The sequence below is a fragment of the Stenella coeruleoalba genome, assembly GCF_951394435.1.
Source record: "Stenella coeruleoalba genome assembly, chromosome: 3".
NCBI lineage: Eukaryota > Metazoa > Chordata > Mammalia > Artiodactyla > Delphinidae > Stenella > Stenella coeruleoalba.
Window position 1 is genome coordinate 167,548,423 of NC_137148.1, and position 21,073 is coordinate 167,569,495.

A 21,073-nucleotide genomic window follows, 5' to 3' on the forward strand; every position below is an offset into this window, starting at 1 on the left:
CCACCTCCTTTTAATTTTTTGTGCAAGTCTCTTTCCCTATGCTACTGACCCATGACCCAAGCACCTTACATTTCCGTTGGAGTCTACTTTACTTCACCTATTTCCTCCCAGTCTGGCTCCTGCCTCCGTCCTGGGTGACTAGTGGGTGTTGGCATTGCCATTCAGATGGGAGGCGCGGATGGAAGGATGATGAGCTCAGTTTGAGTCAATTTATTTTTTTAATTTATTTTTTTATTTAAGTATAGTTGAATGAGTCAATTTAAAATTAAGTCTGTGGCACTCGTGGGACACTGAGGAGGTGGTTGGAGACCTAGGGCTGGAGATAGACATGGGAGTCAAGACACCAACAGGGAAGAGTTCAACTACAGTTCATCTACAGCACAGGCCCTTACATAACCGTTAAAAAGAATGAGGTGTAATGACATGAAACACAGGGAAACATGTCTATGACAAATTATAGAGGCAGGATGGGAATTGAAGGTTAAGAGCACTCAGGAGCCAGATTGCTTTAGATTCAAAGCCTGGCTCTACCATTTGCTATGACCTTGAACAAATTACTTAACTTGTGCACTTCAGCTTCTCCATCTGCAAAATGAGGGTAAGAAAAATACATATCTCATAAATACCTTTGATGTCAAGGTTAAATGAGTTAATCTATGTAAAGCACTCAAAAACAATGTCTGGTCCATAGCAAGGATATGTGTTGCTGGGTGAAAAAAAAAAGCAAGTCACAGTACAGTGTGGCAATTATAGTATGTATGAAAGCATAACAAAACCAAAAAAAATCAACAAAAAATAATTTAATTATGTGTATTATTACAGTATGTACAATTATCTCAATTGTGTAAAAACTAGTTTTATATCACAGAAAATTTCTGGATTTATTCAAATATGTTAATGACTAACACTGGTGATTCAGGTGAAGGAAGAAATGGGAACTTAAGTTCTAACATAACATTTTGATTCTTTTTTACAAGCATATATGAGCACAGTAGTAATAATACTTTTTAAAAGATAATTTTAGACTTAGGGCAGAGCTGCAAAAGTAGTATAGTTTTCAGTGTCCTTCACCCAGCCTTCCCTTATATTAGCATCTTACATAATAGAACAGAGGCTCTCAACTAGGGGTGATTTTGTTTCCCAAGGGACATTTGGCAATGTTTTAAGACATTTTTGATTGTCACAAATGGAAGAAAGGAGATGCTACTCGCATTTAGTGGGTAGAGGCTGAGTATGTTACTGAACATCCTACAATGCACAAAGAATTATCCACCCAAAATGTCAACAGTGCCAAAACTTGAGAAATTCTGCCACAGAATAATGATCAAAACTAAGAAATCAACATTGGTACAATACTATTAACTAAACTAGACTTTAAAAGAATTTCCCCAGTTTTCCCACCAATATCCTTTTTACGTTCCAGGATCTACATTGTCATGTCTCCTTAGTCTCCTCCAATATATGTCAATTTCTAGGTCTTTCCTTGTCTTTCATGCTCTTGATACTTTTGTAGAGTAGAATGTCTCTCATTCTGATGTTTGGTCATGATGGGGTTTGTCTGGTATTTCTTCATGATTAGACTGAGGTTATGCATTATTGGGAGGGATACCACAGAGATCATATGCCCTTCTCAGTGCATCATACTGGGTGATCAATGATGTTGCAATGTATTACTGGTAGTATTAGAGTTTCAACTGCTGCATAACAAATTACCCCGCAATTTAGTGGATTAACATTTGCCATCTCAGTTTCCAGTACAGTTTAGCTGGTGTCAGCAAGGGTGTCTGTGGTCTTATCTGAAGGCTTAACTGGATAGGATCTGCTTCCAAGTTCCCTCCTATGGTTGCTAGCACGATTCAGTTGCTAAGAGGATACTGGACTGAGGACCACAAGTTCTTCACTGGCTACTGGCTGGGGGCCAGTAAGGCAGCTCACATGGCATCTGGCTTTCATCAATGAGCAAGAGAGCAAGCAAGATAGAAACCAGTCTCTTCACAACCCAATCTCAGATGTGATATACCATCACTTATGCCATATTCTGTTTGTCAGAAGTTTGATCTACACTATACTCAAGAGGAGAGGATCACACAAGGGTATGAATACATGAGATCACTAGGGGCCATCTTAGAAGCTGCCTCTCAGTTGTGACGTTTTTGATCACTTGGTTAGGGCAGTATCTGAACTATTTTCCCCTTTGTAATGAATAACTACTTTTGGGAGAGATACTTTTGAGACTGTGCAAATATCCTACTTCTGCTTAAACTTTTGCCCACCAATTTTAGCATCTATTAATGCATCTTGCCTACAGCAATTATTACTACGGTGATGCAAGGGTGGGTGATTTCTTATTTCTCTCTTTCCTTCTACAACTAACTGAAATCCTTTTGTAATGAAGAGTTGTCCCTTCTCCCCCACTCATTTACATATTCAGTTATTTATTTATATGAGCATGGGCTCAAGGACATTTAATTCTTTGGGTTATAATCCAATACTATCGTTATTTTGTTGCTCAAGTTGTTCCAAATTTGGCCACTGAGAGCTTTTTCACAGGTTGGCCTCTGTGCCCTTTCAACATGCTTCCATCCTTTTTATTTGAGTACTTCTTACCTTCTGGTACACAAATTTTGGGGGGTTGTTTTTTAAGCAGACAGGTAAGGAGGATACTGACCTATAAGAGCAGGAAAATACGGGCTCAGCTTATATTTTCCCTGCCCTAGCTCTGGAATCAATTACTTCTCCTCCCCCCCACCCCCACCCCAAATTACTTCTCCCAGAAGCCCTGGTTCCTTTTATTGGAGAATATTATTTAGAAAGCAAGATCTGGCTGCTGGGTGTGCTCACTGATACTGGGGTGTCACGACTTCTGGTCCCTCTAAGTGGGTAAAGGAAATATAGGGATATATGCACATGTCTGTATTTCTACATGTGTCTGTAAACATATTAAACAAAAACCATGAGTCCACACTGATAACGCCCAACTCTAATCCAGCCCCACAGGGTTCATTCTACCCACTCCCTTCCACTGTACCCTCTCCTAGTTTGATTTGTAACTTCTTTCTCCAGCAGCAAGAAACCTGGCTCTAATTATATACAATATATTATCCAACCCTGTGTGTGTATACATGTACAAAACTAGTTTCAGATTTGCTAAGTTATACCACTGTAAGGAACACAGTTACCAACTAAAGTACAGTGTTTGTGTATAATTCTTTTTTCTTTATCCTTACAGTATTAAATCAAATTACTTTTTCAAGGTTATTTAGGTCAGCTCCTTTCTCCCCTAACCCCTTTGGTGGGGACATGTGATTCATTTGTAATACAGGCAGATTTATTTGACAGCCTGCATTCCATCTTTCTCCCTATGTCCTGGTTGGCAAATGCTGAGTCCTGCATCCACCACTACAGTTCCAGCCATCACCACAAAAATCCCTGCATACTGCCCTTTGATGTGAAAAAAAAAAAGCAAACAAAAATCAATAAAAATACTAATGAAAAAGAATGAAACAGATAATTTATATAGAAAGAAGCATAAAAAAGCAAACCGCTGAATGGTATGCAAATATTACATAATATATAATTATTCCAACTGTATAAAAACTACAGGTTGTATTTCAGAAAACTTCTGGATTCACTCAAATGTTAATTATTGCCACTGTCGGTGGGGATATTATAAAAATAAGAAACAATTTTTTCACAAAACATTTGGATTTTTTTTACAAGTAGTTATTGGCACAGTCTTTTTAAAAATAAAACTGAAGTTTATATAAATGCACTGAAAAAGGCCTGACCTCAGGAGAGAGAATGGGGCCAGGAGTGGGGTCTTATTTTTGGCCTGTACTTTTCTATGCTGATTTGAAAACAAGGACTCACCTTGTCAAGGTTGTCATGAAATCAAAAAAAATTGGGGGGGTTTGTTTTTTAAGCAGACAGGTAAGGAGGATACTGACCTATAAGAGCAGGGTTACCAGAAAACAGATTTCTACCTTGTCAGGAGGAAGTGGAGTCCTAGGGACAGGAGGGAAGCCAAGGGAGCAGGTAGGGAGGTGGCCAATGGAGACCAAGGTGAGACCATCACCCCAGGGAGCCGGCAGGTCTGCATCCCAAGAAGCTTGGTGGCAAAAGGCAGGCAGGAGCCTGGGTGGGGCAGTGGGCTAGACTTGAACATGGTTATGTTCTGAGGAGGATCAGCCAAGTCAATACACAGAGAGGGGAGAAGGGATGGAGCAAGGTTCTAGGTGAAACTCTCAAAGCAGCTCCAGAATGTGGCTCTGGGAAAGGACAGGGCCAAGGTTGACCCCAAGGTCTGTGGCCAGGGGAACAGAAATGGAGTGTTTGGGGTCCTGTCTACTCAAACCTGAGGGAAGAAGGCAGGAGACAGCTAATAATGCCAGGCATCCTGCTGTTTTTTTTGTTTTTTTTGGTACGTGGGCCTCTCACTGTTGTGGTCTCTCCCGTTGCGGAGCACAGGCTCCGGACGCGCAGGCTCAGCGGCCATGGCTCACGGGCCCAGCCGCTCCGTGGCATGTGGGATCTTCCCAGACCGGGGCAGGAACCTGTGTCCCCTGCATCGGCAGGTGGACTCTCAACCACTACGCCACCAGGGAAGCCCCATCCTGCTGTTTTAACTCCATTATCTCATCATTATCCATTATCTCATCATTATCTCATGGAAACGTGATTGTCATCATGGTTCCCCCTTTTAGAGGAAGAAACTGAGGATCAGAGAGTCTGACTCCTCCAAATTCCACTGCTAATGATCAAAATTCAAACCCAGTTGGTCTGACTGTTGAGGCTGGGTTCTTCTTATAGCCTATGCCACACTGTTTCACTCTGTCCACAAGGATTTCATAAGCGCTAAGAACTGTGGCTGCTTAATCATGTTTTATCTCATCTCCACTTCACAACACACCACTGAAGTAAACACTGTCGGTTCCAGTTTGGATAAGGAAATGAAGGTTAACGGAGATTAAGTAACTTGCCCAGGGTCACAGTTGGTGGCAGAGCTGGGATTCCACCCACAGTCTCTCTGAATCTAAACCTGTATTCCTAACTACTACATCTACTGTCCTTACCCAGAGGTTCCTTGGTCTATTAGGGTGACAATAATCCCAGGATCTGTTGACCTTCAGAGACACATGGCTAGCCCCAGAGCTCTGGTCTTCCATTCAGGCTCCCAGTCTACTGGCTCCCTCATTGATCCAATCTTGAACTCTTATTGAGCAGCTGGGTACTGAGAATATAGTGACGACCAGATGCCAACCCTCTCCTCAAGAGATAGCCCTCACTCAAAGATGACAACAGTGAATGAAGCAACCTCTAAGTTTTTATTAACATGAGTTTTCAAACACAAGCATCCATATTAGTGTGGGGGGCGAGGGTGGGGGAAGAGAGAAGGACAGGGAGAAGGAATTCTGCCCTATTGGTAATAAAGCTCCAGGTTCATCCCATCGTGGATTTCATCTGAAGTACAGGCGTTAAGGAATCCTCACTGTGGGCTCCATCCCCACCCCTCCCATGTGTCACAGTTGGGTCAGGGTGGCCACATTTTAGTTTGGATCATTTTAATTTGAAAAGAATCCAAACTTTTAAAAAAGTTCATGTTCCTTTTGCACAACAAACATGCCCGAGTCTCCCTCCACTCTGACCTCCCGTACCCAACTCAAGTGGAGCTCAGTAATAAATACTTTGACTGAAAAATGTCAAAGTCTTACAAGCCAAGTCAAATCAAAACATTTCACCAACCACCCTCCTCCCCCAACAAAATAATTACATGGCTCCCATTTTCTAAATACTTAGCATGTGCCACATATTAAGTTAAACACATTATGTGCATAATCTCATATACACTCCAGTATTGAACAAAGAGAACTAAGTCCGGGTATGGAGACCCTTCCTCAAGAAGTCAAAGGATACAGTCCCCCAGAGATACGTGGTCCTTAAAAATCGTGTACCTGTGGGATAAAAACTTTTCAGGAAAAAGCCTAAGGAGGCCCTTCAGCCTGGAGGCAAGCTGAGGAAGTTCTGCCTAAGCAAAGGGCTGGCTGCAGCCCTCCCCCAACCAAAAACTTCTGGCCTGCTCCTGTCCAGCCCCCAGCTCTACCCCTGTACTCACCACTTCTTCAATACGATCTTGTTCCAACGGGTGCCAGTTTGGGCTGCAATCAGCTTCTTAAGGTCCCCGATGGTGTCATCAGTACTGGGCGCAGAGGAATTAAGGAAAATGGAAGGGGGAGATAGAACGCGACGAGGACATTTCCAGTAGTGAATGCACTCTGCCAGGACCCCATTCCCACCCCTGCCCCCGGGTTTAACTAAAATCACCCTACAACATAGACTGAGTTGCCTGCCTCATTCATGTCAAGCACCCTCCGGAAGCCACCGCCTCTCGGCCGCCAGTGGATACTTGCATTTAACGCGGACCTTCTTCCCCAGACGGTCGTTGCAAACAACCTCGATCATCCTGGCTGGAGCTGCACAGGGCGGGGATAGAGGCAAAAGAATCAGGACTTCAGGATGGAGCTACACAGAGCGGGGACAGAAGCAAAAGAATCAGGACTTCAGGGGTCCCTCAGGCCCCAAGGCACCCGGTTATTGAGACTTAATGTTCACGCCCCCCTCAATCCCCCAGAACGCAGTCTTCCTGGGCCCCAAGTCCCAGGACCTCGGACCCCACGGCGACCGCAGACCCCAGGCAGCCGCACGTCCCACCCCCCCGGCCCGGCCCAGTCCCATTTCAGGTAGCCTGAAGGCCGAGCCTCGCCTCTCGCAGGCGGGCGGATCCTCGATGGCCGGGTCCCATCAACTTTCCGCTACTCCGGGCCTCTCCACCTGGCCACCTCACCTTGAATCTCCTGGCACCAGCAGACGCCACAAGCTCGCTCGAAGGCAGAGCCCCGACCAGCGCTGACGCTAAGAACCGGAAGCGGAAGTGCGCAGCCGAAAGCTCCTCCCTCCGCTCCTCCCAGTGCCCGTCAACACCGCGCGGAGTACGCCCCTCCGGGCCGGAAGTGGGCTTGCGGTTCCCAGGAGCAGCTTTGGGCTCCCGAGCCTGAGTACAGGGACACATGTGGACGGACCGTGGAGACGAATGAGGGTCCGGGCGGGGGAGGGGCGTGGAGAGTCAGAGGTCATGAACCGGCGCCCAGCCGTTTGGATGCAGTTAGTTGAAGGCTTTTCGCTGTGCTGAGACGCCATCTGGTGTGGCATCTCGGTGGGCGGGGATGACCTCTCGTTCCTGAGCCTGACGGAGCCTCTAACTGCAGCTTTAGGGCTTTGGGGAGCCTGGGTCAAGTCCTGCGGGCATCCCGTCCGCCCCCCTGCCTTCATTCAGGGCTGGGCCTCGGAAGCGTTTTGCTCACCCCTTCCCTCTGCTTATCTCGCCTGCCCCCAGGGACATCTTGGGTGCAGACTGCAGTCAATAAGTGAAGGAGCCTCCTGATCCTGGCCTGGATACCAGCACTTACCAGAATGGAGTTCACGTTGCACGCCTACCTGCAACTGCAAAATCTCCCAGGTCTGTATCTTCAAGGAAGGTCGCTCCCGCCCTACAGGGGGCACTGTGTACCAGTTCCCAACCTTGCCTTTCAGCGCCAAAGCAGCCCCTGAACTGGTCTGGTTCCCCAGAGCTGGTGGGACAGAGAACACCCCTCCCTAAGTCCAACCTGTCAATGGAACTGACTCTTGAACTGTTCCTTCTCAGCAGACAGGATTCTCCTAGTTTGGTGAGCCTAAAAGGATTCACTCTGAAAAGGGGCCACCACTTCTTTTTTTTTTTAATTTTTATTTATTTATTTTTGGCTGCGTTGGGTCTTCGTTGCTGCGCGTGGGCTTTCTCTAGTTGCCCCGAGCAGGGGCTACTCTTCATTGCGGTGCGTGGGCTTCTCATTGTGGTGGCTCCTCTTCTTGCGGAGCACGGGGACTCTAGGTGCACGGGCTTCAGTAGTTGTGGCACGTGGGCTCAGTAGTTGTGGCTCGCGGGCTCTAGAGCGCAGGCTCAGTAGTTGTGGCGCACAGGCTTAGCTGCTCCGCGGCGTGTCGGATCTTCCCGGACCAAGGCTCGAACCCGTGTCCCCTGCATTGGCAGGCAGATTCTCAACCACTGCGCCACCAGGGAAGCCGCGGGGCCACCACTTCTGATTCACCCAATCCGCCTTCTCAATCTAGGATATGAGATTAGGTGGAAGACATGAGATGCTTTCCTGGGGAAAGGGAGGATGCTCTGTGATCCTGTTGGGACTGTCCTGCCTTAGGGAACTGGCCCAAGGAGTCCCACCTCAAACACTAGACTCAGGGGCCTTCCTGCCTCAGGACTTTGATCCGTTATTTCTCCGACCCCTGCAGAATCCCTCTGAGTGGGCTTGAGAAGGCAGGGAATCTGAACGGAAAGCTTATTCAGATTGGAGACACAGGCTTTGGATCCAGACAGATGAGTCAAAACCCCTTAATATTAAGCTGTGTGATCTCAACTCTTCCCCTCTCTGATTCTCATCTTCCTCACCTATGAATGGGGAGAGCAATCCCCACCCTAGGATTGTAGTAAGAATCGGTCTTGGACCAGCCCCTGACAGTCCTCTTGCAGAAGAACAGATGGGGCAAGAGGGGGAGATGGGAAGGTCAAGGGTGAGCCTGAGGGGACTAATGTGCCCGAGAAAGTTTGGAAGGAACACATTTTTGCAGTCACATAGAAATACTAGGACACACCAGATGTTGATGGTGTTTACCACTAGACGGTGGAATTGCTGTGTCTCATGTTCCTCTTTTTGGTGCTTTTGGTGTTTTCCCAGATTACCTACAATGAACATATGTTACTTTTGTAATCAGAAGAAAAAGTAAATGTTATTTTTTTAAAACAAGAAGTTCTATTTTTTCGATGTTTGATTCAAAGATAGCTAGGGAATTCCCTGGCGGTCCAGTGGTTAGGACTCTGCACTCTCACTGCCGAGGGCCTGGGTTCAATCCGTGCCCAGGGAACTAAGATCCCAGAAGCTGTGTGGTGCAGCCAAAAAAAAAAAAACCCCAAATGTTTTTAAAAATTAAAAAAAAAAAGGGGAGCTAAGGCACAGGATGGTGATGCTGAGTTATGGGCTGGGGGAGATTGGAAAGGGGTGAGGAGTGCTGCTGAAAGGGGAGGAATATAAAGTCTGGGATTGTTGGGGGCTTGGGCTCCATGGGCAGTAGTGGGGATCTAGTCGGGGGCCGCCAGCCCCAACTGGGCTAAGGCATCCTGAGGAAGTGGAGGGGATGGGCAATGGGAAGTCCCAGGACTAGGCTGCCACTGCTGCACGGACTGCCTCCTCCAGAGCCAGGTGGGAGGGGGAAAGGCCTCAGGAGACAGGACACCTCACCTTAGAGACCTCTCTCCACATCCTGGTAAATATCATTCGGCGCTTCCCATGAAGGGCCTCAGTGCCTGCCCATTGAGGGGCCAGGACAGTCCCATCCTCCTGTCTAGGCAGCCGAAGGACCTGCTGTCAGAGCTGCTCTTGTGAGGAGGTAGATGCTTCCCAGGAGGGAGAGTTCTGGGTCAGAACTCAAGGAGCAAGCTGGGCAGGGCCCCTCTGCCCCTTGTTGCCTAGTTTCTGACCCAGAGGAAGGAGCTTATACTTGGGGATTCCCATCCCTCCACTCCTGTATGCTTGATGGGGAGGAGATGGTTCTTAGGAAACCCCTGTAACTGAGCTGGGGTCAGCGACACCTGCGTTCCGCTGAACTTAAAGGTTCACCAGAGGGGAAATAATCTTAGAGGTGGAGAGAGTTGCTCAGGAGGTCCCTTCTCCCAACATCTCAGCCTGTCAGCAGGCCTTGGAGATGCAGCAGTGTCCAAGGCCGACCTGCCACCCCAGAATTCAGTCTGATACAGGAGGAAGACAAGTAAAGAAGACAAGTGAAGAGGTCCTTGCAATACAGTGTGACACAGGTGCTGTGAAGGGGAAGCCCAAGGCGCTGGGAGCAGAGGAGTCATTGCCCCTGCGTGCTGGCATGGGCTTTCCAGAGGGAATCGGAGAGCACTGTGATAGAGGCCCACGCTCTGGCATCAGAAAAATCTGGGCTTGTGGCCCTGGCAAGCGACTTGACCTCTATGTGATTCTTTTGGTCTTTTCTCCCACAGTCGTAAAATGGTTGCCAGAGCATGAAGCATTTTTTTTCTGTGCTCTTGTTTGAGGAAAAATATGAAAGGGGTTGGATTTATTAATAAAACATTTGGAACTTTCTTGCACATGGTAAAAATTCAAGCAGTACAGAAGTATTATATACAGCAGCATAAAGTTTCCTCACCCTCCAGACCCCAGGCCCTCCGCAGGGACAATTACAGTTAAAAGTTTTCATTTCATCTCTGTGTCTTCAAACATGTGATACAGAGCCTCCCAAGAAAATGATGAAACCTCTCAGATGTCAATAACGCGTTTCAATGGAGATAGGGACTTTGTATTTTCAAGTAATATACAATATTTTAAGTTGTGTCAAAGGGCAGAAATGAATGACTTTGTTTTCATACAGGCCTTTATGTATAAAATGAAACACAACAAATATGTATATCCAACGAGACCAAACTATATACACTGTTCTCTACACCGTTTGCTTTTAAAAGAAAACAATATCCTAGCGATTGTTCCAAACAGCACAGAAAGACCTACCTCATTCTTTCTGACAATTTGAGATCCTAGAAGTGGAATTATTGGGCCCTACAGGGGCTGCAATCTGATATTGCCAAACTGTCTTCAAAGATTTTGCATCAATTCTGCCCCATCTGCAGTGGTTGAGAAGGTCTACTTCCTCACACCAAGGCTAGTGTGGGTACTTTCTGGCTTCCTCATCTTAATCTGATAGGTGAATACCACAGTGTTTTACTTTTTATTTATTTATGGATAAGTGAAAGCATACAGATTTTTAAGCTTTATTCAGATATAGTTGATATACAAAATTGCACACATTTAACATATACTTTTTTTTTTTTTTTTTTTTTTTTTGCAGTACGCAGGCCTCTCACTGTTGTGGCCTCTCCCGTTGCGGAGCACAGGCTCCGGACGCGTAGGCTCAGCGGCCATGGCTCACGGGCCCAGCCGCTCCGTGGCATGTGGGATCTTCCCGTTCCGGGGCACGAACCCATGCCCCCTGCATCGGCAGGCGGACTCTCAACCACTGCGCCACCAGGGAAGCCCTAACATATACATCTTAATGAGTTTGCTTTCTTTTGAGGGGGGGCGCCGGGCTGCCCGTCATGCGGGATCTTAATCCCCCCACCAGAAAACGAACCTGCACCCCCTGCAATGGAAGCACAGAGTCTTAACCACTGGACCGCCAGGGAAGTCCCAGTTTGCATTTATTTCTAAAACAGTTTTCAACGTCTCCAATTTCTTCTCTGTGTGTGTATTAAAAACATGTATTGCCAGGGAATTTCCTGGCGGTCCAGTGGTTAGGACTCGGTGCTTTCACTGCCCTGGCCGGGTTCAATCTCTGGTCGAGGAACTAAGATCCTGCAAGCCGCACAGCGCGGCAAAAACAAAACCAAACCAAAACAAACAAAAAAAACAACCCAAAACCATGTATTGCCATTATAGGCTCTTGGGAGTGTGATTTGGCAAAACCTATTCAGAATTAAACTTCACATGTCCTTTGACCCATCAACCCAACTCCTGGTTATTTATCCTATAGAAATAAAAACATAGGAGGTATATATTACATATGTATGTGTGTGTGTATATATATGTATGCATGTACATACATATATAAAGAGAATGTTTAGCGCCGATATTGCGGTGATAGAACTGGAAGCAACGTGAATACTCATCAATACGGGAATGTTTGAATAAATTTCACTGCCCTTATGAATTGCAACTTTAAAAGTGAGTGATATATTTAGAAAAAAAGTGATATATATCTGGAGGGAGTGTCAGTTCAGGCTCTGTGGAGAACAATTTGGCGCCATCAATAAAAGCGAAAAATTCAACACGCCTTTTAACAAGCTATTTCACTTCTACAAATTTATTCTCGAACTCTCCGCCTTGTCCTCCGCTCTTGGTTCCGCCCTCAATCCTTCCCTTTAGGGCTCGTGACCGCCCCAGCCACGCTTTCCCCCAGTCTCGTTCCCGCCCTTAACCCCGCCCCCGGGCCTCGTCACCGCTCTAGCCACGCCTTCAGGGCGTGGTCCTAGTTCCCCAGGCACGCCCCCGAGTCTCGTTCCCGCCCTTAACCCCGCCCCCGGGTATCGTCATCGCCCTAGCCACGCCTTCCGGGCTTGGTCCTAGTCCCTAACCCCACCTTCGGTGCCGCGTTCAGATCCCGTGCTGGTCTGGCTCCAGGGCCCAACCACGTCCCCGCAAGAGGAAAGCCAGAACTCTGCCGGCTACCGGAAGCCACGACCACCTCCCTGCCGGCACCCTCACTTCCTGCCGTCTCTTAGGGGCTTCCAAGGCCAGTCAACGAGTCCCTTTCGCCGGAAGCGGAAGTGCGTGTCGGCGGGATCATGGCGACTTTTGCGGACTTGCCGGACTCTGTCCTGTTGGAGATCTTCTCTTACCTCCCGGTTCGGGACAGGATCCGCATCTCCAGGTGCGGCCCCGCCCCGCGCGAGGGAAGGGCCGGGCGGGGGGGGGTTGCACCAGGAGATGGACATCTGGTCCCCGCGGGGCCGGGACGTTCTAACGGCAGGTCCCCTTCCCCAGGGTCTGTCACCGCTGGAAGAGGCTAGTGGACGACCGGTGGCTGTGGCGACATGTCGACCTGACGCTCTACACGGTATGCGGGGCTGGCCGGGCAGGTCTGGGCCAAGGTCGGGCTGGCCCGACCTCGAGGACCACGCCTCCAACCCTGTGTTTCGAGCGAGGCTGTTCCGGGTGCATCCCAGCCGCGTCAGTTATTTGCTCCACTGTGACGTCCAGGCCTCAGTTTCCCCACCTCCAGAATGGGTGTTACCAAAGTCGTGCAGGGAAAGGGCTTATTGATGAGTTTTCATGGAGAAATCATTTTCCATAGTCAACTTATTTCCAGAATTAATCTCCTGAGTGGTGCAGGCAAACCATTTCCACTTTCTCCCATTTGCATTTTATTTTTTTCTTTTTATTATGAACTATTTCAAATATATGTAGAAATGTACAGAGGATAATATCTGAAACTATTTCCCCCCCTACCTAGATTTAACCTTTTTTAACCTTTGGCCTTATTTACTGCTGATCTTGTGAAACACACATACAAATGTTTATATATACACATCTGCATACAACAGTTTTAGGTATATCTCTTGCACTTTTGAAACCCTCCTCAGAGGTAACCACTATCATAAAGTGGATTTGTATCCCTTCGCGTTTTTATTTACTTCTTATGTGTGTGCCCGTAAGCAATACACAGTATTGTTAACGTATTTCTAAAATTTAGATAATGCTGCTCTACTCTTTAGATCGTTAAATGCTGTTTTACTTATATAACCAGCTTTATTCACACATCGCTTTTGAGATTTATTCTAATCAGCACTTGTAAATCTAATTCATTCCTTTTAACTGCTGTTAAATGAATATACCACAAATTGTTTATCTATTTTCCTGTTGACAGATGGTTAGGTTATTTCCAACTTTCTACTGTTGTGAACAGCTTTATAAGTGTCTCAGACTTTACTGTGCATACGAATCACCTATGGGGATCTTGTTAAAATGCAGATTCTGATTCAGTGGCCTGGAGTGGGGGCCCCAGATTCCAAATTTCTGACAACTTTCAAGGTGTTACTGATGCTGTTGCTTCTTGTTCCACAAGAATGTCCTTGTGTCTGTCTTCTTGCATCCAGGTACCAGTTACTCTGAAACCTAGAAGTACAATTTCTGAGAGGTAGGATCCTTTATATTTTCTCACTTTCAGTTCTTCATCTGCAATTCCAAAATCAGAAAGCCAGAAAAGTGAAAAGGTTTTTTGTAAGCTTGGCACAAATTCATTTGGTGGCAACACCTGATGTGAACTGGTGTGAGGCTATTAATGTCCTTTTCCTTATCCCACTTGGAATAAAAGTCATGTTATACTGAAAAATATTAATCTGATAACAAGGTGCTGCCCTTGACCCTTCTGATGGTATTATATATGGTATTTGTACCACATTAATTCTGAATTCTGAAACCCATCTGTCTTCAGGAGTTTTGGATAAGGAATTGTGGCCTTGTATAGAAATTATTTTTATTGAAATCACCTTTAAAAATGGTTATTTTTTCTGTACTAAAAAACTAACACATTACATAATAATGTAGTTCTTAGTTATTTTTTCTGCCATTTTATTATGAGAAATTTCAAACATATATAAAAGTTGAAAGAATAGTACAGAGAGCACGAAGTTGCCCACTATTAGTATTTAACTACATTTGTTTTATCCCCTGTTGACCGATCCATCCATCCCTCTTTCCATCCATCAATCCATTTTATTTTTTAAATACACTTCAAAATAAGTTGCAGACAAGAGTCCACTTCATCCCTAAATGCTTTAGCGTACGTAACTAGAACATTTGTTTTGCGTTTCTCTTTTTGAGGTTTAATTTTTAAAAATGACACAAGTCATGAATAATTCTTGTAAAAATGTTGAAGTAGTATAACTATGTGTGGTGATGGATGTTAACTAGACTTATGTGGTGATCATTTCACAAGATATATAAATATCGAACCATTGTGTGTACACCTGAAACTAATATAATATGTCAATTATATCTAAAAACAAAAACCATTGAAGTATTGCCACAGATGAAGCTAAGAGCCTTTGACAGTCATCCCCTGGTATCTTCAACCCTTCCCCAGAGTAACCACTATTATAAGTGTGGAATATTTCCTTCTATCCCATCTTCTGTGCCTTTATATCCTTGGGCCTGTATAAGGGAAGGAAAGGAAAGTGATTACAAGAGCAAGATTGGCCTTTGGAGTCAGGCTGTGTTGAATCATAGCTGTACTCTTGCAACAAGATTCTGGCCACTGCATTTTTCCAGAGGTACCTGCTACACAACCAGGTACTGTGTGAGCTTTCTAGTTCAGTGCTCATCACTGCACCTGGCAAACAGTAGGTACTCAATACAGGTTAGCCATTATGGTTGGAATAATTGTACCCATATAAAATATATAGTATTGTTTCTTTTTTCTTTAACCTTTAAAGTATCATTTTGCCACTCTTTCCTGCATATTTTGAGGAGTTACCAGGGTTCATATCTCTGGATCTACTTTGTTCTTAGTTACTACCTACATGGCTGTTATCTTATCAGTGGACATTTGGTTTTTGCTGTTAAAACCACGATGTCAGAAACTAATGTTTCTGTAGGGTAAATTCCACAAAAGAGGTCTTACTAGGTCAGGCAGTATGTGCATTTAAACAAACTGAAAAATTAGTTTAAAAAAATAATAAAGGGGGCGGTGCAAAAAAAGATATACACAGGATTCAAAAGGTACAAAATAATAAAGATTGGAAAGTAAGGTCTCCCTACTTCTGTCACCCAGGTCATCTTGTTCTTTCCCAGAGAAGCAGCAGATGCTCCCCACCCCCTTTTTTTTGTGGGATCTTAGTTCCCTGACCAGGGATCAAACCCGGGCCCTCGGCAGTGAAAGTGCGGAGTCCTAACCACTGGACCGCCAGGGAATTCCTGCTCCCATATTCTTAAAAACAAAACAGATGCCAGTGGGTGTCCACATTTTACATTTCAGTAAAACCCACCAGATCGCATTCCAAAGTATTCAGACCAAATGCCACCAGCAGGACCTGAGAACTGCTTCTCCACATCCTGGCCAGTGTTTGATATTATGAAACTTAAAGGATTTTCTAATTTTGTCCTTTTACAAGTAAAAGGGATTCAACCTCTGGCTTCGTGGGCATTTAAAATTTTGCCAACGGTCGCTTCTACTTTTGTGAGTTCCCTTTTAGTGGGCAATATTTCTAGTGAGTCCCTTTCCCTCGGCCCAAACTTGCAGGTCCAGATTTTATCAGGAAGATTTGATTCCTCTGTCAAGAGTAGTCAACAGGGAGAAGGGATAAATTAGGAGTTCGGGATTAAAATATACACACTACCGTATATAAAATAGGTAACCAACAAGGACCTACAGTATAGCACAGGGAACTATACTAAAAATCTTGTAATAACCTAAAATGGAAGACAATGTAAAAAAAGAATATATATATATATATTCTGAATCACTTTGCTGTACACTGAAACTAACCCAAGATAGTAAATCAACTATATTTCAATAAAAAATTTTAAAAAAGAATTTAGGAATAAAAGGATTAGGGATACCAAGAACCCAACAGAAAAGGTGTAACTGAGAGGCAGCAAAATATCCTCTTGCCTGGTCGTGGATTTTGCTAATAAAAAAGTCATATTTAAAAAAAAAAAAAACTCGTCAACAGATTTTATGGTATACAGTTTCTTTTTAATTTTATTTATTTATGGTTGCGTTGGGTCTTCGTTGTAGTTGTGGAGAGCGGGGGCTACTCTTCGTTGCAGTGTGCGGGCTTCTCACTGCAGTGGCTTCTCTTGTTGCAGAGCACGGGCTCTAGACACGCAGGCTTCAGTAGTTGTGGCATGCAGGCTCAGTGTGGCTTGTGGGCTCTAGAGTGTAGGCTCAGTAGTTGTGGCGCACGGGCTTAGTTGCTCTGCGGCATGTGGGATCTTCCCGGACCAGGGCTCGAACCCTTGTCCCCTGCATTGGCAGGCGGATTCTTAACCACTGCGCCACCAGGGAAGTCCCTACAATTTCTTTTTTCTGTCCTTTTTTTTTTTGAAGCTAAAATGTACATATAATGAAATGCACAGGGTACCAGTTAGTTATAGTTCATTTGTTTGTTTTCTACTAATTTCCCAGGGTTAATTTTTGCAGCTTTCACTATTACCAAGCTGTGATTTTTATTTTTTTCTTTTAACCTAGATCTGATTTACCCTGGGCAGTTTTAGCCTTTTTCAGTTTTATTTTATGTTGCTTATTTCTATGAGGAGGTAGTCATTAAGAAAGGGATAAAAATATTGCCAGGTGGATTTACTTTCTTGCTTACTGCAGAAGATAACTCTTGCTAGAGACAGATCTGTTATGGTCTCTTATCGCCATTGCTTTTTTTCCAACCTAGAGGTCAACACAGATTAAATCATCCTGTTGCTCCTGGGGAGGTATCTGGTGGCGTGAGGCTGGTGAGGGAAGGACAGAATTCCCAGGGAACATCAGAGCCCCAGCTGGGGACTGCCTGTCTCCAGGCAGGTGGGGGCCTTGGAAGATGCCCCACATCTCTCCCCCAGTCACAGCCCCCCCCCGACACCCCGTTTCTGGTTCTTACAGATGCGGCCTAAAGTCATGTGGCACCTCCTTCGCCGGTACATGGCATCCCGGCTCCATTCCCTGCGGATGGGCGGCTACCTGTTCTCGGGCTCTCAGGCTCCCCAGCTGTCCCCCGCCCTGATGAGGGCCCTGGGCCAGAAGTGCCCCAACCTCAAGCGCCTCTGCCTGCACGTGGCCAACCTGAGCATGGTGCCCATCACCAGCCTCCCCTGCACCCTGAGGACCCTGGAGCTGCACAGCTGTGAGATCTCCATGGCCTGGCTCCTCAAGGAGCAGGACCCCACCGTGCTGCCCCTGCTCGAGTGCATCGTGCTGGACCGTGTCCCCGCCTTCCGCGACGAGCACCTGCAGGGCCTGACGCGCTTCCGCGCGCTGCGCTCGCTGGTGCTGGGCGGCACCTACCGGGTGACCGAGACCGGGCTGGATATGGGCCTGCAGGAGCTGAGCTACCTGCAGAGGCTGGAGGTGCTGGGCTGCACCCTCTCGGCCGACAGCACCCTCCTGGCCATCAGCCGCCACCTCCGAGATGTGCGGAAGATCCGGCTGACCGTGCGGGGCCTCTCGGCCCCTGGCCTGTCGGTCCTGGAGGGCATGCCGGCCCTGGAGAGTCTGTGCCTGCTGGGGCCGCTCATCACCCCAGAAATGCCTTCCCCGCATGAAATCCTCTCCTCCTGCCTCACCATGCCCAAGCTCAGGGTCCTTGAGCTGCAGGGGCTGGGCTGGGAGGGTCAGGAGGCAGAGAGGATCCTGTCTAAGGGGCTACCCCACTGTATGGTCATTGTCAGGGCCTGCCCCAAAGAGTCCATGGACTGGTGGATGTGACTGCACCAGCCGAGCCTGAGACCCCTCTCAGCTTTTATTAATAAGTCCCAGACCCTCTGAGCAGCACCTTACCATGGGCAGGTAATCCGGCTGGAGAGCTATGAAGGCCACAGGTAGAAAGAACCTAAGCCTTGGCTCCTCCAGATCATTAGAATCATGGTTTGCCAGCTGTGTGGCCTCTGTGACATCAGCCAGCCTCTCGGAGGCCCTGTCCTCACCTCCAGAAATGAGGAAGACCATAGCTACCTCTCGGTTATGTTGCAAAGCCTTACTCTTTACCAGCCCTGAGGCCCGAGAAGGTCCTGGATGAAGAGCCATTCTCAGGAACAGGACAGATGTGGAAGGGTGGGTTAGGAGTTAGGGAGACCTGAGGGGTCAAGGCCCCTTAGGAAGCCTGGAAGGGCTGTCAACGCATGTGCACCAGCACACTGACACATCATTGACACGCCGACACACCACTGACACGCCGACACACCACTGATAGTCCTACATGCACGCAGGAGACACGGAGAGAAGGGCGGATACAGCTCATGCTTTGATGTTCGAAATGTTAATAAAGTTTCTAAGTTGTCCTTTCAGTATTTTGTATTCTGTATTTTCCAAGTTTTGCGCAATATATATTATTTTGCTATTAAAGAAAGATAATCACGTTTTTCAAAAAAGCATTTGGTTTATTCATTCAACAAATGTGCCTTCAGCCTCCGCTCTCTTGCAAGCATGGTTCTAGGCACTGGGACCACAGCAGTGAACAAAATAGACAAGGAAGAAGGATGATAAACAGGTGAACACACGCATGGAACGGTTTCAGAGACTCTGAGACAATAAACCAGGGCCTCGTGATGGGGGCACACGTGTTTGGTTGAGTGGGCAGGGTGGGCCTCTCTGAGCCCAGAGCTGAGAGGTGAGGAACCAGCCCCGGGAAGCGCGGGGGAAGGCAGAAAAGGCAAAGACTTGAGATGGGAGTGAGCTTGGCAATTTCCAGGGATGGGAAGAAGGTCCAAGTGGCCGAGGGAACAGGGGGTGAGCAATCAAGAGTGAAGTCAGAGATGATGGGGAGAGGTTAGAAGGGCCTCACAGGTGGCTTTGGTTTTAGGGGTTCAAAAGGTAGCAACTCCTTTTCCTGCCCTTTGAGTCTGAACCACTTGAAAGATGCAGGTGGCAGACTGACAGTGATCCTAAGTGCCCACCCATGAAATGAGCGTTATTTTTTTTTTGAAGTATAGTTGATTTACAATGTTGTGTTAATTTCTGCTGTACAGCAAAGTGACTCGTGACTCAGTTATACATATGTATATACTTTTTTTTTTTTTTTTTGGGCCACGCCGCACGGCATGCAGGATCTTAGTTCCCCAGCCAGGGATCAAACCCGTGTCCCCTGCAGTGGAAGCGTGGAGTGTCAACCACTGGACCTCCAGGGAAGTCCCTGTCATCTGTTTTAAAATGTACCTGGACAATAGTGCAGCCTTGGGGCAGGGTCCTGGTACCCCCCCCCCCTCAAGGGATATACATAACAATATCTTCAAGCTGTTTTGCAGATACTGAAACCTCCACCAGGTGGGAGAAGTTAACTAACAGTATGGTGCCCACAAGCATTTAGACCCCAGAACGGTTAGAACCAGAAGGTTAATGATGCTGACTCCCACCTACCTCACAACCAACAAATCAGAAGAATGTCCACGAGCTGATCACGCCCTCCTCTTTGAACCATTACTATAAAACTCCTCACTACCCCACTCCAGGTCGGGACATACAGTTTTGAGGACATTAGTCTGCTGTGGCCCCCTTTGCCTGGCAACGCAAAAAAGCTATTTTTTTTCTAATTCACCCCCACCAAAATAAAAATAAAACAAGACAGAATGTACCTGGAACTTGTTTTAATCACGTATAGTAAGGTGATAGATGTGGAGACAGCGGTTGTATGGCCATTAGCATAACTGACACCATCTTGGGCCCTGTTCCTCCTGTCCTTCCACTGACCCTATGCAAGACTGTACTGTACAGTAAATGACTTCTCTGTCGTCAAGGGCTTTGTAGTTAATACTGTTTCATAATCATTAGGTTCAGGTGGCCTCTATGCTCTGTTAGGCCCCAAACAATGATGAAAACTTTCACTGCTGATGTATTCCCGGCACCCATGAGACTAGTTACCCATTTATAAATCTTGACTTAGGAACGCACATCCTGTTTCCAAGCACCTTCCCCCATCCCCTAGGTTAACTATAAATTGTCCAAATGGCCCCTCGGGGGTGTGGAGTGAGGCTGTGAATGCTTCCGGATCGCTGTCCAATTGATCCCACCCTGTGAGCAAGTTACCCTCTAATAAACTGATCCATTGATTACATGGAGCTGCCTGCCTTGTTTTTCGGTCTCAAGATGATTTCTTATTTCGGTGGTCTCTTCATTCTCTCCATCCTCCAACTGTCCTTTAAAGAAGGGCTTATTACTACAATTCCCAAGAGCAGGGGCATGCCATGCCAAGCACGGCCACACGGGGTCAGCAGGAGTGAGGGAAAAGCATGGGCCAGAGCCTCTGTTATAGTTTTTGCTGGAAGGAATGGGAGAGGCAGGGGAGGCCAGCAGAGCAAGCTAAGAATTGGATGGTTTAAATAATTTCAGTGGGGGACTTCCCTGGTGGTCCAGTGGTTAAGAATCCGCCTTCCAATGCAGGGGACGTGGGTTTGATCCCTGGTCGGGGAACTAAGATCCCACATGCCGTGGGATCACAACTGAGCCAGCAGGCTGAAACTAGGGAGAGAAGACCATGTGCCACAACAAAAGATCCCGCATGCTGCAAGAAAGATCCTGCGTGCTGCAACTAAGACCCAATGCAGCCAACAATTAAATCAATATATATATAAATAAATAAATGTTTTTAAAGGCATTTAAATAAATAAATAAATAATTTCAGTGGGTTCTAGGCTCTAGGGGTGGTCCCTAGTTGCATGCTACATGGTCCTGGGATGATTTAGGGCAGAGGGAA

At 46.5% G+C, this 21,073-nt stretch overlaps 2 protein-coding genes across 5 annotated transcripts; one reads left to right on the top strand and one right to left on the bottom strand.

Moving 5' to 3' along the window:
* Nucleotides 1-5,287: 5,287 nt before the first annotated feature.
* Nucleotides 5,288-6,945, bottom strand: UBL5 (ubiquitin like 5). Of its 2 annotated transcripts, none has more exons than XM_079915646.1 (5): nt 6,842-6,937; nt 6,404-6,519; nt 6,113-6,196; nt 5,914-5,951; nt 5,288-5,460 (listed from the first exon to the last, which is right to left on the bottom strand). In XM_079915646.1, exons 2-5 carry the CDS (start codon nt 6,457-6,459, stop codon nt 5,417-5,419), a joined length of 222 nt encoding a protein of 73 aa, XP_079771772.1. In that variant the 5' UTR covers nt 6,460-6,519; nt 6,842-6,937; the 3' UTR covers nt 5,288-5,416. The 2 variants fall into 2 exon arrangements, with proteins under 2 accessions (XP_079771772.1, XP_079771773.1); XM_079915647.1 differs by having other exon boundaries at nt 5,289-5,460; nt 6,404-6,470; nt 6,842-6,945.
* A 167-nt stretch (nt 6,946-7,112) lies between these two features.
* Nucleotides 7,113-19,143, top strand: FBXL12 (F-box and leucine rich repeat protein 12). Of its 3 annotated transcripts, none has more exons than XM_079915609.1 (3): nt 7,113-7,513; nt 12,401-12,549; nt 17,272-19,143. In XM_079915609.1, exons 1-3 carry the CDS (start codon nt 7,468-7,470, stop codon nt 18,091-18,093), a joined length of 1,017 nt encoding a protein of 338 aa, XP_079771735.1. In that variant the 5' UTR covers nt 7,113-7,467; the 3' UTR covers nt 18,094-19,143. The 3 variants fall into 3 exon arrangements, with proteins under 3 accessions (XP_079771735.1, XP_079771737.1, XP_079771736.1); XM_079915611.1 differs by lacking the exon at nt 7,113-7,513 and adding an exon at nt 12,663-12,735 and having other exon boundaries at nt 12,405-12,549; nt 17,272-19,140; XM_079915610.1 differs by lacking the exons at nt 7,113-7,513; nt 12,401-12,549 and adding exons at nt 12,671-12,735; nt 13,775-13,815.
* Nucleotides 19,144-21,073: the final 1,930 nt, after the last annotated feature.